The sequence below is a fragment of the Macrotis lagotis genome, chromosome 4, assembly GCF_037893015.1.
Source record: "Macrotis lagotis isolate mMagLag1 chromosome 4, bilby.v1.9.chrom.fasta, whole genome shotgun sequence".
NCBI lineage: Eukaryota > Metazoa > Chordata > Mammalia > Peramelemorphia > Peramelidae > Macrotis > Macrotis lagotis.
The window spans coordinates 115,679,087-115,696,818 of NC_133661.1; the positions used below are offsets into that span (position 1 = coordinate 115,679,087).

General features: G+C 40.8%; 1 protein-coding gene across 11 annotated transcripts in view; it reads left to right on the top strand.

Moving 5' to 3' along the window:
* Positions 1-4,903, top strand: part of ZNF592 (zinc finger protein 592) — a 67,343-nt gene extending 62,440 nt beyond the window's left edge. For all 11 annotated transcript variants that reach the window (XM_074233930.1, XM_074233935.1, XM_074233931.1 and 8 more), the window contains 6 exons: positions 294-470; positions 775-934; positions 1,039-1,341; positions 1,871-1,983; positions 2,584-2,716; positions 3,243-4,903. In XM_074233930.1, the coding sequence (XP_074090031.1) occupies positions 294-470; positions 775-934; positions 1,039-1,341; positions 1,871-1,983; positions 2,584-2,716; positions 3,243-3,737 (1,381 nt within the window). In that variant the 3' untranslated portion in view covers positions 3,738-4,903. The remainder of the gene's footprint in view (positions 1-293; positions 471-774; positions 935-1,038; positions 1,342-1,870; positions 1,984-2,583; positions 2,717-3,242) is intronic.
* Positions 4,904-17,732: the final 12,829 nt, after the last annotated feature.

A 17,732-nucleotide genomic window follows, 5' to 3' on the forward strand; every position in this document is an offset into this window, starting at 1 on the left:
TCTGGAACCATTGTTAAACTCTGTTCTGGTTTCTACCAAGTTCATTGTGCAATAGTATCTCCCCCTTTCCTCAACCTCCTCCCCTACCCCCCCACCCCCTTGTATGGACATACTTCCTACTGTGCAGAATTCTGGAAAAGCATTTGGATTTGGTGTAGAGTGCTGGGACATAAGAACCACGGCCTACTAGTGATCCTTTCCTCCTTGGCCCTTGGTATTCTAATTCCATTGTGAATGGGACTAGTGGCTGGAGCACTCAGTGAAGTGCCTTAACTGTCCTTATCTCTATCTAGGTGCATCCACTGTGGAGTAGTCTTCGTGACCTCAGCCTTGCTGAAGAGGCACATCCAAGAGCGGCACTGCCAGGTTTTCCACAAGTGTGCATTCTGTCCGATGGCCTTCAAATCTGCGAGTGGCACTGCTGCCCACAGTGCTGCCCAGCATCCTGCCCAGCCACACAAAGCCTCTCAGTAAGTACATGTCCTTGGCCAAAGTTCCATATGGGCCCTGGGGCTGACCTGGAGGGAAGTGTCTAGGACCTTGGGAGAGATGAAGTAACCATGGAGGGTCCAGGGGCATATGCAGGTCTGAAAAGAAAGGGGTTTTATCTCCCAAATGTCCTTCTGGTTCTCATGCCATCTCGAGGCACCCTGGACTTAAATTCTCCCAGCAGTCCTTTCTTTGAAATAAGTAGTTCATACTTTGTGCCTCTCAGGGCCCACAATCCTTTTTATAGAGAGACATAATCCTCTGGTTTTGTGGTCATTTTCCTAGACTGATCTATAAGTGTTCTTGTGAAACTGTCTTCAACAAAAAGAAGCTGATGCAGCAGCACTTTTATCAGAACACCAACAAATTGCTGGTGGGAGTTTTCAAGTGCCCTGAATGTCAGCTTGTGTTCACACAGAAGCAGCTGCTGATGCAACATGTCAAGGTGGGTCAGGAGACCTGGGCGGGAGGTTCACAGAGAGCCATTGAAGGCATGGTACCCTACATCTATCTCCTTACTCAGACAGTAATCACCCTCCCCATCCCTAGAGTGTCCATGGTGTCCCACGAAATGTGGAAGAGCTGCCCAGCCTGCGGTCTTCAACGGAGACATACACTAGCCGTCCAAGCCCTGGGAGCCCTGCTGAGCCATCAGCCACTAGTACTGCTGGGCAGGGTGGTGCTCAGACCTCAGTCCCCTGGGAGAGGCCTGGACAACGCCGTGCTGAGGCTCAGAACAAGGCTGAGATGAGGCCCAAATTGAGGAGCACTGGCTGGACCTGCCAAGAGTGCCATGAGTGGCTCCCTGATCGTGAGAGCTATGTGTCTCATATGAAGAAGAGCCATGGCCGGGTAAGTGATGTGCAGTTAAGGTTGGGGGCCCTGGTTGCTGAGAGGAGGAGAGAAGTGTGATCAGATCCCATCTGTACTGAAGTACACCTGAATAAACAACAGGCATCGCAGAAAATAGGGAGCAGAATAGTCTGTTTTAGTCCTAGAGCTTCTTTGTTGAAATAATGTCCCAAGGAGAACCAAAGGAATTCAGATGCCTAGACCCAAGCCTTGACTACCAGTTTATGTAGTATTACATATTATTCATAGTATTACATACTATTAATACTATAGTAGGACAGACTACCATTTACATGGTATTAATTATGTAATTACTTAGTATTTCATAAGTTAGTTTCTGCATAGTTAGAGCCCCTTCAGATCCTTCACAGTGGCATGAATGAGTCCTCTGTTTCTGCTATATCCTCACCTATATTGGGGTCTAGGAAAAGCATGCTCTTCCTCTTTTGCTCCCCTTTTTCCCTTTAGAAACAATCTTTCTCAGTTCTCTGGGGTCTGATGCTGGGGTCCTGGTTCTTCTATTCAATAGATAGTGAAGCGTTTTCCATGTCGGCAGTGTGAGTGCTCCTTCCATACCGCCATTAATCTTCGACGACATAGCCGAAACAACCACGACACAGCCAAGAAGGTTTTTACTTGTTGGTGAGTTTTTTATTAGGTAACTTCTGGTTAGAGGCCTTGCTTAGATGATTCTAGGAGTTGAGAGCAATGATGTTGATGGCATATGGGTGTCTGTTGTGAGAGAACCCAGTGGTTCAAGGCACCTTAGGAAAAAGAAGAAATCCCCTAAAAGATATTAGAACATCTTTGTTCTTTTCCCCAGTATTCTCCATAGCTCCCAAATTTTAGAAATAATACATTTTTGCTAAAGCCTGATAGTGAAGACTTCTTATGAAATCTCTTACCCACTTAAATGACACACTTAAATATTTAGTTAACTTTCAGAGCATCCCTGGTTTTTCCTGAGGCAGTCATCTAATATTAGATCAGGAGCAACAACTGGAGATGAACAAGGCCCATTCTATAGAGTGTAGCTCTATTGGTCTTGACTGAGTTTGTTAGCCTGGTTGTGGGTTGCTGGGATGCTTTGGGGGAATCACTTTGATCTGCTTAGGGATTTCTTAGGTACTCCTTTGTGTTAGACACTGGTGACAAACCCTTGAGCTGGGAGTTGCTTCACTTTGTACCTCCTTTTCCATTCACCCTTGGGCTCTGATTTTCTTCAATATGTTTTTTTTTCAGGTATTGCACAGAGGACAGGCCCAGCTTCCCTCAGCTCTCCCTGCTGGAGAACCATGTCAGCCTTATGCACGGCATCAAAAATCTAGACTTGAGCCAGACGTCCAAAGCCAGATCTGCTGGAGAATCCTCCCAGGTGAGCTTCCTGGTTGCAGTGATTACTGAGTCTTGGTCCATGGAGGAAATGAAGCTTGTTGGAAGATATGGGGAGCCTTTAAAGCTGACAGACCCAATAGCAGCTTCCTACATGGTGGTATATTGCCTGGTCAGAATGGAGGTAGGAGGTATAGAGTCAAGTAAATGAAGAGAAGTTCTCTAAGGCCAGAGCTTATTCTGTTGCCGCACTTCTCTTTGGGCATGATAACTTCGCATTCCATATTTGCATCCACAATTGTTTCCTTTCCTCTTCTGAACCTCTCCCACCACCTTGAACACACAGAATACACCCCTGGGGCCCTGCTTATTGACCCAGGTGGCTGCCCAGAGAGGAGGAGGACAGTCTGGAAGACCTTGAGAGCTGCTTGGAGTCTGAAGTTTGGGGGGGGATTTGTGTGGGCCTGGCTTAGGTAGTCGTTCATTCTGTGCCCTTGGCAGGGTTACCAGTGATAAAGGGGTTATTCCACAGTGACCTTCTCCTCTAGACTTTGTTTGTCTTTTTTTAGGTGAAAGATCGGAAGAGACAGACTGCTGAAGTTGAAGGTGCCCCAGGCTCCACCAACGGAGCAGCCATCCGCCCCACAAAAAGACTCAAGGCCCTCTTCCAGTGTGCAAAGTGCAGTTTTGCCACAGACTCAGGGCCAGAGTTTCAGAGCCACATACCTCAGCACCAGGCAGACAGCTCCACGGCCCAGTGTCTGCTCTGTGGCCTGTGTTACACCTCAGCAAGCTCCCTCAACCGACACCTGTTCATTGTTCACCGAGTGCGAGACCCAGAGGAGCTAGAAGAGGTGGAGCGAGGAGGGCCCAGGGAGCGACCTCCCCTGGACACGAATGAGAATGGGTGTGAGGACTGTCATGGGGAGCCTGCCTTGGCTGGCTTGGAGGAAAGCCAGTGGAAGAAGGGTCAGGCCTCCAAGGAGGACTGTGAGCAGGACACAGCAGGCCATCTGCAGGCCACTCAGGACCAGAATAGCCACATGACATCTCCTCGGGAGTAACCAGTGGCTTTGAAATGTGGGAGGGTAAGGGAGGGCCATGCTGTCCTAGTACCTGCCTTGTGGAGGAGAGAAAATAAAAAAAAAAGCTGTGCCCCATTTTGTGTGTGTGTGTGTGTGTCTGTGTGTGTCTGTGTAAGTCTGTGTGTTTTTCTGTCTCTGTGTGTATGTGTGTTTCTTCACTCCCAAAGCAGTGTCTGTTCTGGCCTGAGGAATGCTGGGTCCTTTAGACTCCAAGGGATTCACAGCTGGTTGCTCGAGCTGCATTTGGGCTTCCTGTATTTTTTCCCCTGCCCCATTTCTGAGCTCTGAGACTGCTTCTGGAACTTGGGATGTCATCCTTTTAACTCTGATGCATTTTCTCCTACCCCAAGTTCATGTGTTATAGAAGTGGAGTGTGATGAGAATGATGGATAGAATGAGGAGAGATTCAGATTTGAATTGCAGCCCCAGCACCTCTTATTGTTGTTTAACTGTGAGCAAACCAAATTTGTGACCCCTAGCATCTCCAACTGGAAATTGGAAATGAGTTGTCAAGAATGTGCCTTTTGCAAATCCTCAGATAAATGCACATTATTGTTATAGGATTTTACAGGGCTACTCAGTCGTGTGATTGAAACCTGCAGCTTGATGGTTTTCAGACTGCCTTTTGCTCTACCTCTCTGGACAACCTTCCTCACCTCAATGTGGGACCTTAGCAAGAGTTCCTTTCTCTTCCTGCTTTAGGTCTAAGACCTCATCTGAAGGGAGCCAAAGAAGCCACCAATCTTGAGGCGGGGAATTCCTTTGTCCATCCAGAGAGTATGAATCAGAGAAATGATGATCAAGGGCAAGGTGGTTAGATTGGAATCTTGAGTTCCATTTTCTGAGAGTTCTGACCACTTCAGTCTCTACACTTACTATATTGTTGCCTCTTTTCCCTCATTTTCCTGCTTCCCTACAAATTAATCTGGTAAAATCAACTAATGTATTAACTCCATAGTCAGCCTTTCAACAAATAATCTAATGAGCACCTGCTATATTGGAAGGACTGCAATGATTCCTCTGGGAGATGGACAGATAAAGAAGTCAGGATTCCCCAAATCTCTCCTAATTCCATTCACAACATTCTACACACACACACACACACACACACACACACACACACACACACACACACACACCCCACTTCTTCAAAGTACCCAAGAGGTTACAATTTGGTAGAGGTGATGAAGACTACCCAGATCAATAGAATGCAAATTAAAGAGTTCAGTAAGAGCCAAGAGAACAGATGGAGAGTTCCTGTGCCACCTTGAGGGGTAGGGGAGAACTATTCCCACCCATCATTCCTCCCTGATCTGTAGCCAAAGCTGATCTAGATACGGCCTAATTTTGACTCTGACCACAGTGTTTGTGGGCCATCTCGTGCTTCCTCTTCCCACCAGGAGATGAGTTTTTTTGGTAACCTTTAGAATAGCCTTTTGGTTCTCTGCCACCCAGAAGGAAGGGAGGGAAGCAGGCACAATCCACCCCCTTCTCTTGACAGTGCACTTGTAAACTAGATAAATATTTCAAATAAAAACTTTACATTGTTGAAGGTAGGCTCCCTCATTCTTTCTTAACCCAGTCCTGCTTAAGAAGACTTCAGGGTTTCTCCCATTTTTCATTTTGACTTTTTCAGGGTCTGCGAAAGAATGAGACCTCTAGAGATAATTTGTTGCTGAATGTTTTCCCAAAATCCTATAAGAAGGGGTTTTTGACTTTGGTTCAAAGTTTTTTCCTGTTTAGCCTATGCAGTTTCTCAGAATGTAGGAAGTCCATTGCATTACCCCTTGAAGCATCACATCCTTCATTTACTAGGAAAATAAGCATTTTATAAAATCTTTTTGCCTAGGATTTCCTAACTTTTTTTGTGTACATTATGGACCCTGTCTCTGAATAATGTATTTAAACAACATATATAGAATTATAATGAAGCCATTTATATCAAAGTAGTAGTATTTTTTTAAGTGTACATACTGCTATAAAAAAAATTTCAGATTATCATTTTAAAATAGAATCTTGGATCTAGCCAAAGGGGGCATCACAAGACCATAGATTTATTGCTGAAAATTAATTTAGAGATCATCTGACCCCTCATTTAGAGATGTGGAAAATGGGACCCGGAGAAGTTAGGGGTCCCTACTCAAAAAAGGTGATAAAGCAGTAGGACTGGGGTTCAAATATCAGAGGACTTTGGTTCCAAGTCGGCACTATTCATCACACAATTAGAAGGTTTAAAATGCTAGAGGTAGACCCAGGGGCTCCCACTTCTTTCTTTGCACTGATGAAGGATCAAGGTATCTTGAAAGCCAAGTTGATACAGTTGACTGTAGTTCAAATCCTGCCTTTTCCACTTACAGTGTTACTCTAGGCAAGTCTATCACCTTTCAGCCTCAGTTTCCTTAACCTGTAAAATTGAGATAAAGTGCCTATTTTACAGGGGTGTTGGGAGCATCAAAGGTAAATATGAGCTATTGAAATTTATGGGCCCTACCCAGCCACACGATTGACAAGACAGATCTTGAGGAAGGAACTGTTGGGGGTGGGGGTGGGAAATAGCCTTTGTAGAAATGGCCTCTGAATCCAAAACACAGCAGTTTGGAAGGAGGAATAAACTGTGTTGTACTTGGAGGGGGGACGTGGCCCAAGACAGCATTCCTTAGGAGTGCTGATCACGTTTTTAGAGGTGACTCCTAAGGAGGAGTTGAAGAGCAATTACAAAATATTAAATCAAATAAATGTGCTTGACCTTTTCAGATTCAAAGGAAATAGATTTTGAAGCCCCCAATCAAATGCCACAATTTTCAGGGAAAATGCTAATGGCAGTGGGAAAGGTTAGTGTTTGCAACAGTTACAGAGAGGTTGCTATTATTTATACCTTTTAAAATCATTGCTATCTGGAAAAAACTTTAACCTCTCTCCTTGCTGGGTCTAATAGTGGGGCTCAAGCTTGAAGGTTGATAGATGCTTCCACTGAAGCCAGACAGCCTGATAGCGACTTTCTTGAGTAAGCATTCTCATTTCTTAAGGGATATTTTATTCTTTAGACCATAGATAAGGAAAATTGGCTGGCCCAAAAAGACAGGAAAGAAAAACTACTCAAGCTGGTGGCCTACTAGGACCTAGAGCCCTGAGGTCCTCTCCAATAATTGCAAAAGTTCAGTACTAAGGGAAAGGAGTGGAGCAAGCAAATAAAACATTGATGGTTTTACACCAGCTGATTAGCAGGGGCTAGCAGAAATAAATGCCCAGGGTGTCTCTTTGTAGGTATAATGATCAGGTCTTTTAACTATCAAGGTCCTTTTCTACCCACATCAATCCTCCATCAGTGTTTTATTCAGAAGAGATCCTAGAGGAGGATGTGTCAAGTAAATAGTAAGTTCTGAAATGAAAGTTTAGAATGGGTGACTCAACCCTGTAATATCTTATATCATGGACATCCATGACTTGTGAGATGTTCTATGAAAAGAGGTTGTTGGATCAGTCCAAAGATAGACTTGAATTTCTTTTCTTTTGCTAGATGGAAGTGTTTGAACAGTGATCTGCATGACTTGTAATGAGACCTAGAATACCAAAAGAATAATCTCTAATCCAAAGACATTTGTCTCAAAATGGCCACCCTGCCCCCAAAGAAAAACAGTTTTCTGGAGTCTTTGAGAGGAGTTTCATGATTCAAATACCTTACCTCACATGGGAATGGAAAGACCTATCAGTCCAAGATACTCACCTTGGGATGGACTCATGTGTACTTGCTTGTAGATGTCCTCTATTCTCTGATTCTAAAGTAGATTTTAAATGGAAGAATGCTTTATACTTACTTCACACTGAGTTAAAAGTCTTACTTAATCTGCCTTTCCTACAGTTAGAGGTCTTGAATTTATCTTAGTTCTAATTGCAGTCCCTTGAGTGTGTGCTTCATACTGCCAAGCTTAAGTAAAATGTCTCAAGCAAATAATTTCCTTTTCTGAGTCTTAGGTCCTCATCTATAATATGTTTTTAACTTGAAATCCATGGATCTGTTCAGTGTATAAAGGGTCTGTGAACTTGAATAGAGAAAAAAATTACATTTTTATTTTTTCTAAATTTAACCTTTCCACCATAGATTTTTAAAAAGTATTCTGAGAAAGGGTCCATAGACTTCACAAAAGTAATAACTGTGACACAAAAAATTAAGAACCCTTAGCTTAGGGGGGTTTTGAAAATAGAGATCTAAAGTTGGAAGAGACTTCAGAGGCTACTTTGTCCAAACCATTCATTTGAAACCACTTCACTTGAGTGGCATGACCTTTCTGTCCTTTGGGGCACATCTTGTCTCTCTTAGGTACTTGAGTATCTTAAATCTTTCTAATTATTGCATACCATCTTTCATAGAGTTAGAAGGAACTTTAGAGATAACTTAATCCAAATCATTCATTTTATTTTATTGGTTTTTGTGAGGCAATGGGGTTAAGTGACTTACCCAAGGTCACACAGCTAGTTGTGTCTGAGGCCAGATTTGATTTGAATTCAGGTTCTCCTGACTCCAGGGCTGGTGCTCTATCCACTGTGCCACCTAGCTGCCCCTTTTTGAAATTTTATTTTATTTCATTGGCATTCATTTTATAGATAAAGAAACTGAGGCCTGAGAGGTTTAAGTATAACAAAAAAAAAGACTTCTGAAGATCTTTTTAGGTGTGTGTGTGTGTGTGTGTGTGTATAATGTATAATATACATATATATGTATATATACACACACATGAGTATGTATATGAGAGAAAGAATATAGACAATCTTTTTAATTTTGGTTTTTTAATTTTGCAAGGCAATGGGATTAAGTGACTTGCCCATGATCACACAGTTAAGTAAATAAAAAGTGTCTAAATTGGAACTCAACCCCTCCTGACTCCAGGACCAGTGCTCTATCCACTGCTCCACCATCTGCTCCAGTAGACACATTTTCAAAATATTCCTAGCCTGCTTCTTGACTATCCACTGGTTGTGATTTTTTTTTTTTGCTTTGTTTTCAAGCCTTGCACAGCTTTGAAACACCTGGCTACTTGCCAATACCTGGTTTTGTTTTGTGTTTTTGTTTCAGGCTGTCTGTTTTCTGGGTCTCTTCAGTACAATGGAGTATCTGGGTCAGGATGACCTTTTATTTTTTCAAAAATTGAACATCATTTTGTATATTGGCCTCATCTTGTGCTGTTCCCTGATTCTTTCCAGTTCCTGTAATTTGCAATTGAATTCTTATAACATGATTGCTAAGAAACAGCAAATATTCCCAGGATATTCACGCTTTGCAGACTCCTTAATTTTCCTTAGTAGATTTTTTGATCCACAAACTGCAATACCTAAAAAAAAAAGGTGTAGGGTATTCAACCTTTATCTCAATGGTCAACATTGGCTGGGGTCTTATTTGTATCCAGAAGGAGTGGGAAAGAACAAACTTCTTTATCCCAAGGCTGTTATTAGGGCCAGGGTCTTGGGTAGGGTCTACTGATGAAAGTGGAAGAGTAGAAGGGAGCCAGAATACCTTCCCCAGGTGGGCCCTTCATCACTACCCTCATAATGAATCTTTTGGGTAGGGCATTACATGACTTGGAGGATACCCAATTAATCCAATAAATTAAATTTAATTAAATCCAATTTATTAAAGTGTCTATTGAAACAAAATGCTAGGTGCTAAAGATGCAAATGAAAAATAATCCCTACTTTTTAAGACCATATATCCTATTGCGGTGAGGATAGGGGATACAGTATATAAACAGAATAATATATACCTGATCATTTGAGGAGGAAGAAAACAATAATTAGGGAAATCAGATAGATTTTCCTAGGGAGGTGGCCCCTAAGCTTTTTGAAGGAATCCAGGAATTCTAAAATATATAAACAAGTAGAAAAGGAATGTTGATCAGATATGGGGGACTACCTGTATAAAACCACAGGATAAAATACAAACTCCTGAATAAGAAGCACAATACTAAATTTTTTGGAGAGCAAATAGATCCTTTGTACTAGAATGCAGAGTGTATAAAGAAGAAATGTAAAATAATCTTGGAAAGGAAAGCTGAAGCCAGATTGTGAAATGCTTTTTTTTTAGGTTTGTTTTTTTTTTTTTGCAAGGCAAACGGGGTTAAGTGGCTTGCCCAAGGCCTCACAGCTAGGTAATTATTAAGTGTCTGAGGTCAGATTTGAACCCAGATACTCCTGACTCCAGGGCTGGTGCTTTATCCACTACGCCACCTAGCTGTCCGTGAAATGCTTTTAAATGTTGGGTTGTAGAGTTGTGTATTTTCCCTAGAAAGTTTTTGAGCACATGGGTGATATGGTCTGACTTGAATTTTAGTAAGATCATCTTATCATCTCTAAGAAAGATGGATCAATTAGATTAGAACCTGGTAGTTTGCTTAGAAGGCTATTGAAATAATCCAGGAGAGAGTTAAGAGTCTGAACTCATCTATACCTATGATAGTAAAGAAAAAGGGATTGTCATATTTTGTGAAGCTGTGTCACCCTGCAAGTTACTTACCTCTGTTTGCTTCTGTTTCTCATCTATAAAATGAGCTGGAGAAGGAAATGACAAATGACTCCTGTATCTTTGCCAAGAAGACCCCAAGTGGGATCACAGAGAGTCAGATATGACTGAACAACAACGATCACTAAGACTTGGCAAATGATTGGCTTTGACAGAATGAAGGAATGAATCAGAAGTTGGAAATCTCAGTGATTGAAAGAAAAATTTATTAGAAGCTGAGGAAAGACACATTTTGTGGAAACCTATATGATAAACTTGTAGAATCATAAGAAGACAAGCTGAAGAATCTGGGGATTTACCCTGGAGAAGAGAAGATTTTAGAAGGTCATGCTGTCTTCATGTGTTTGAAAGGTTAATATAGGGAAGGGGGAATAAGCATTTATTAAATGCTTACTGTGTACCAATGCCTTTTAAATAAATAATTGAGAAAGGAAGAGGGATTATTAGACTTATTCTTTTTAAATAGTGGGTCATTGTTTTAGAGAAGCAGATTTAAACTCATGTAAGGGAAAACTTCCTAACAATTAGAGCATTCAAAAAATAGAAGAGACCCTCCAATTACCTCGACTGGGTTCCTCATCACTAAAAATCTTTCAAGAGGTTATTATGATCACTTGTCATGACTCTTACTCAGATTATAGGTTCTACTTACTAATGACCTCTGAAGCCCCCTTTTTGACTCTGAGTTCTTGTGATTTTGGGAGAGGTGAGTAGGGAGTTTTGAATCTGGGGAAGAAGGAATCTCTTTTGGAATGACAGGGAAACTGAGGTTTAAGGTCATCATAATTTGGGAGTATGGATTTAGAGTTAGAATAAACCTTAGAGGTCAACTAGAGATGAGGTAACAGGTCCAGGGAGTGTTAAGTGTTCCCAAGGCCACATTTTATTACAAGTGGTAGACAGCCAGGTCTTGAACACAGGCTCAGGTACAATATGGGGTAACATGTGGTGTGTGCTAGAAAGGCCATAGGAAAATGACAAACATTTGCATTATTTTCCCTAGAATACCTCAATCCCCTTGACTTCTGGGTTGACTTTGTCAGCAGCCTGGTCTCCAGCATTTTGGGTGTGGCATCTGGCAGAGGTGCCCTGGTAAGCAGACTTATGTCTGAAATGCTACTTGTCATTTAGAGAGATCAGAGTGACAGCCAGGGCTATAAATAACTGGCAGGTTTCCCTTATTGCTGTTTTTGCCCTGCTGGGATCAACCTCTAGAGTCCTAGATTGAGAGCTGAAAGGGATTCTTGGGCAGCTGGGTTACTCTAGTATGAACTGTGATGGTAGAAATTGGTGCCCACCTATATCCATCAGTATCCTTCCTTACAGCAAGTCAATGTATGGCTCCTTTCTATTCTATTGGCATCAATGTTGGACAGTGTCTCTATCAGCACTAGCTAAGGGGAGGTCCCCCTGGGGTTCTCTCATATATCTAATTCTACTGGGAGGTCAGTTGGGGTCATCTGGGGAAATGATCACAGAATCAACCATAAAGAGAACGATACCTGACTTCGGTGTGAGGTTTTAAATGTGGAGTAGTTTAACATAGGCATTAACTATTTGGTAGCTCACCATGGCAGAGTTTGAAATTGCCTATATGATAAGGTTATGATTATATATTAATCTTCACTGACACTCTCCAAGAGAGGCCCCAAAAGGCATTGATCCCTTGCCCCTGGACAGTCTTAATTCATCTAGGATGCCTAGGTGGTGGGAATATCCACCATCATTTGAAGCATACTTCCTCTCTGCATTTCCCCATTTATCTTTCACTCCTTACTTCCCCCTACAGTACTACTTGAATTCTCTGAGAAGTTGGATTGCTTGGGAATCAATTAACTTCACTCCTTTCAATATGATAGAGGACCACCAGTATATACCATATGCTACTGTCTTCTAAGGTTCTCCAGGCTTTGCCTCTGAATCCTTAAGTCCTCTGACACTCTCTGAACTATTTAAGGACTCCTCCTATCACTGTATGCTTATCATTCCTGGGCCTTTCCAATTATCCTACAGTTGAATTTTCATTTAAATGTTATCTCTCCCACCTGAAGTATGAGTTTTTGAGAAGAGTACATCTCGGTGCTTAACCCAAATAAGCATAGTTAAGTATGAAAACATAGGAAACTCTTAAATACCTATTCATTCATTCATTCATTCATTCATGTGACTGACTACCAAACTGAAGGTCTACAGAGCCATTGTGTTGACCTCATTGCTACATGCCTGTGAAACCTGGACAGTCTACCAGCGCCATATCAGGAAATGGAATCACTTCCATTTAAATTGTCTTAGGAAGATTCTGAAGATCACCTGGCAGGAGAAGATACCAAACACTGAGGTCCTTTCTCGAGCTAAACTGCCTAGCATTTCAACATTACTACAGAGAGGGCAACTACAATGGACTGGACAAGCTGTTAGAATGTTAGACATACGCTTGCCAAAAAAACCTATTTTATAGAGAACTCACACAGCGTAAGCACTCACAAAGGGGTCAGAAGAAGCAATACCCTGAAGGGCTCTCTTAAGAACTTCGGAACTGATTGTACATCATGGGAATTACTGGCACCCAGCATGACGTGCCCTCATCAGTGAGGGTGCTGTACTCCATGAGGAAGGCAGAATGGAAGCAGCTCAAAGGAAACATAACATACATAGAGTACCCACTCCAGATGTTCATATGGATTATTTGAGCCCGACCTGTGGTAGAGCATTCTGAGTTTGTATTGGTCTGATCAGACACACTGTAATTTGTTTCAAACATAATGATGTCATTTGAGTCTTCTATGATAATGAAGGACAAGAAACAACCACTCATTCATGCAGAGAAAGGATGGATGATCCACTGCACCCCTTCCTTTTGTCTCACATAGACAATAACTAACCACAAGAAAACCTATTTTGCAAAGAATATAATAGTTTGATTTTCACTACCAGGTCTATTGGGATGCTTCTTTACTAAGAATAGTGTTCCCTAACATACATATTCTTTTTTGGAGAAAGTTTTCAACTCCTTGCCCTCTCTGGTACTAATGAATGCATTCTCTGGTGCAGAACCTTAGAATGGCATACAAGATTTTTTATTTTTTTGGTTTTTGCAAGGCGATGGGGTTAAATAACTTGCCCAAGGTCACACAGCTAGGTAATTATTAAGTGTCTGAGACCGGATTTGAACTCAGGCCCTCCTGATTCCAGGCACAGTGTTCTATTCACTCCCCTACCTAGCTGCCCCAATTAGTCTCTTTAAAAAAAAAGAAAAGAAATGATAGCCTGTGTTATCACAGTAAATTTTCCTGTTGCTATAGGATCTTCCAGTCTGTAGAAGCTTACCATTCATATTTATTACAGGAATAAGATTACTTGAAAATCCTGAAGTAAGAGGGACAGATTTAACCATGATATAAAATGAATTGGAGCATGCATATGTACTCAGGGAAGGTTTCATAATCTACAACCCATGCCCTGCCTGGAGGTGCTACCCTCTGGCTTCTAAGAAAAGGAGCAATTTTTACTAAGACATCAAAATACACAATTGTTGAAAAATGAGCCAGGCTCTCAAGAAAGGAATGTCCATGCCAAAAGAAATGTGGTAGTTTGTGCAGAGATCAGGGGACTCTCTACACCTTTAATGTACTTTTAAGGGTTAAATCAATAATGCTGAATCTGGATCTGTTTGTCACTTCTCTCTTATGAACAAGTAAGACAACTCTTTCTTCCTTTACTTCCCAACTTCTTGTTTAGGTTGCTGCTGCTGATTCGGGAATAAGAAGTGGCCACTTCACATGTGGCTGTGGATGCAGCCAAACTGTCTGTGAACTCAGCTAGCATTTTATAAACTTTTCAAAATACTTCTCTGTTTAGGAACAGCATACTTGAGGGCATTTCAAATACTTGTCCTCATTCAACCAGGCATTGTTTAGTGGTTAAACAAGACTTTCACAACTGAAACTTCCTCCTTACAGACACTCTTGTCCACATCACAAAAAAGGTGTGTAACTGCTAGGGTGTACTGCTGAGCTGTAACTGCTTCTTCATCCAAAAAAATGAATCTGCACATAGAAATATTGCATATATTGCAAACAGGATCTCCAAATTGTCTTTGGAAAAATGTGTCTCCCATTCCAAAACTGAGTACATCAAGGTGAAGGTCATTTTTGGATGCAAATGTAAGTCTAATATAATCCTTCAACTATATCCTGTATCTTTTTCCTCCCCTTTTCCCTCTTTTATTCTAATGTTGATTTCCAATTATTTTCTTGATCTGCAAACTTGGCATACCTCCTATTTCTCTCCCTTCAAGAAACTAGGACAGATGGTTACAGATTTGACATCTCTTATCAAGGGTATCTCTTTGTTTTGTACTATCAAGGGAGAAAACCAGATAGAATCTCTTTGCTTAAAAAAAATAACTATTTGACAGAAATTAGATATAGACCTACACCATATACCACAATAAGCTCCAAATGGGTACACAACCTAAATATAAAGGGTTACATCATTTTTTTTACTAGAAGAGAATAGTGAGAGGGACTTTTACAAATTGGTTAGGGGGAGAATTATTATCTAAACAGGATGGAGGTTTCCATAAAAGAGAAATTGAACATTTTTGCAGGCATAAAATTTAAAATCTTCTAAAATACAAAACCAGTTCAGTTAGAATAAGAAGAAATTATTGAATGGGCAAAAAGTCATATTTGTAGCTGGTAAAACATAATTTTTTTTTAAATTTTAGGAAGGTTTTATTTATTTTGAGTTTTACAATTTTTCCCCCAATCTTGCTTCCCTCCCCCCATCCCCCACAGAAGGCAGTTTGCTAGATTTCACATCATTCCCATGGTATAAGACTCAATTTTTTTTTTGTAAGGTAAATGGAGTTAAAAGTGGCTTGCCCAAGGCCACACAGCTAGGTAATTATTAAGTGTCTGAGACCAGATTTGAACCCAGGTACTCCTGACTCCAGGGCCTGTGCTTTATCCACTGCGCCACCTAGCCACCCCTAAGACATAGTTTTAATTTAAAAAAATCATTCAAAAAATAATTTAGTGCAACTAGAACTTATACTAGAAAGAAAAGACTATTCAATCTCTCTTTTTTTTTTTTTACCATAGGCACTGATTAGCTAACCTGTCAATCAATGTCCATCTAGTCATTGGTAGTTGTTACACCATAGATGATTAACCTCATTGTAACTGAAAAGTTCAACTTAGATAGTAACAGTAGATACAGTAACTTGGGAAACAATGGATAGATCCTTCTCATCCTCACCTCTGTTTTTTTATTATTTCAAAATCTTGAATATGTTTAAGGATTGCAAGATATTGCCAGACTCTGAGCAGCATCAGATACTACTGAATCTTTACTGCTAACTAGTGTTTCTATCATTTAATAACTGACTGTAGGGAAGTAATTTCCCAAATGTATCAGTTATGATTACAGTCCTAGAAGTATTGGAGAAATGACATAGTCATAGCTGAGCCTCTGACAGGAAAGTTATAGCAAGTTGCAGGGAGAAAGAATCAGAGTTATAGAATATAGGTGACATCATAGAATGTTGATGATAGAATGGATCTTTATATGGTCATTTATTCCCACCTCTCACCCAGTGCAGGGATCTTTCTATATTTGGCATCCCTGATGAATGATCATGATGTCAGACACATAAGATGAATGTGGGGAGAATATTTAGATATTATGGTCCTTCTGTTCAAAATAATATAAGGAGTACTGGTGAACCTGGAGAAAACTGGAATGATCACTTACATTATGATTAAAAAGGCAAGTTACTAGAGTTTGAGTCTAGGGTGAATAGAGAGCTGGAAGAAAGATCTAAGTTCAAATCTATAACCACAATGACATAATAAATGGCTTCGAGGATTAGGGAGGTGCTACTTCCATTGTACTCTTCCATGATTGGACCACCCCTGGAGTGTTATGGAGAGTTCTGGATACCATGTCTTAGTAAAAGAACTGACAAGGATGAGAAGAGGGATATTATGAGGCTCAATTGAAGGAGTGGAGGCAGTCAAACACTCAAGGTGAGGTGGCTCTGTCTTCAAAGAATCCAAGGGCTATTGTGTGGAACAGGGATCTGATTCGATACAATGGTGGAAGTTGTGGCAAATTGAGATGATATCTAAGGGCAAATTTCTTAATCATTACAGCTCTCCCACAGAGGAGAGGGCTGCTTCAGAGATTGTGTAGAAGCCTTCTTATTTGTTCATCTTTCATCAAAGGTTCGATGATCTCTTGTTGGTGTTAGGGGTGTTTTATGTAGGATTGCTTGTGGTGTGGATGGCAGGAGATAATCTCTGAGGTCCTTTTCAATGCTGAAAATTTTGTTTTCTTCAGGAAAGAAACTACATTTGTGGCAGGACCTTGAGTGGAATTAGGGCTGAAGAATTGTGTGGGGAACTGGGCTGTGGCAAATCAGTTGTTAAATGTGTGTGTGTGTGTATACCTAAAACTGAGTTCATTATCTCTCTCTTTGGAGATTGACAGCATGATTCATCATGAATCCTATGGAATTATCATTGGTTATTATAATAATCAAAGTTCCTAAGTTTTTCATAATTGTCCATCTTTATAGTATTGTTAATTCATAAATTATTCTCCTGATTCTGTTTACTTCATTCTTGTCACTTCAAGTCTTTCTTAGTTTCTCTGAAATCTTCTCCATCGACATTTCTTATAGCACAATAGTATCTATCATTCATGTGCCATAAGTTGTTCAGTCATTCCCCAATTTGGGGGCACCCTTTAGTTTCCAATTCTTTGCTATTAGAAAAAAGAGCTGTTGTAAATATTTTTGTACATATGGAGTATTTTCCTCTTTCTTTAATGTACTTGGGGGTATAGATCTACTAAAAATGGAAAGTAGGTGACACAGTAGATAAAACACAGTAGATAGTCTTATAGTCAGGAAGACCTGAATTCAAATCAAGCCTTATACATTCTAGTTGTGTGATCCTTGAGAAATCACAAATTCTGCCTGCCTTTGTTTCCTCATCTGTAAAATGAAGCTAATAAGGCACCTATCTTCCAGGGTTGTTGTGAAGATTGAATGAAAGTGTTAAATCCTTTCAAGTCATCTTAAACTGGAAAATTGCTCAACTCTGTCTTTTTGTGGGTTCTGTCCCTCCAGAATTTGTTGAGTGTTTATTTTTAAAGTGGTTTCCGAGTGAAACTGGGAAGAACTCAGACAACTTTCTGGCTTCTCTTTACCATCTTGGCTTTGCCTGATCTGGCACATTTTCTATAACTTTTTAGAAAGTTTGGTGAGTTGGGGTGGCTAGGTGGCACAGTGGATAAAGCACCAGTCCTGGAGTCAGGAGTACCTGGGTTCACATCCGGTCTCAGACACTTAATAATTACCTAGCTTGCCTTGGGCAAGCCACTTAACCCCATTTACCTTGCAAAAACCTAAACAAAAAAAAAAAGAAAGTTTGGTGAGAGAACTACTTCTTTCT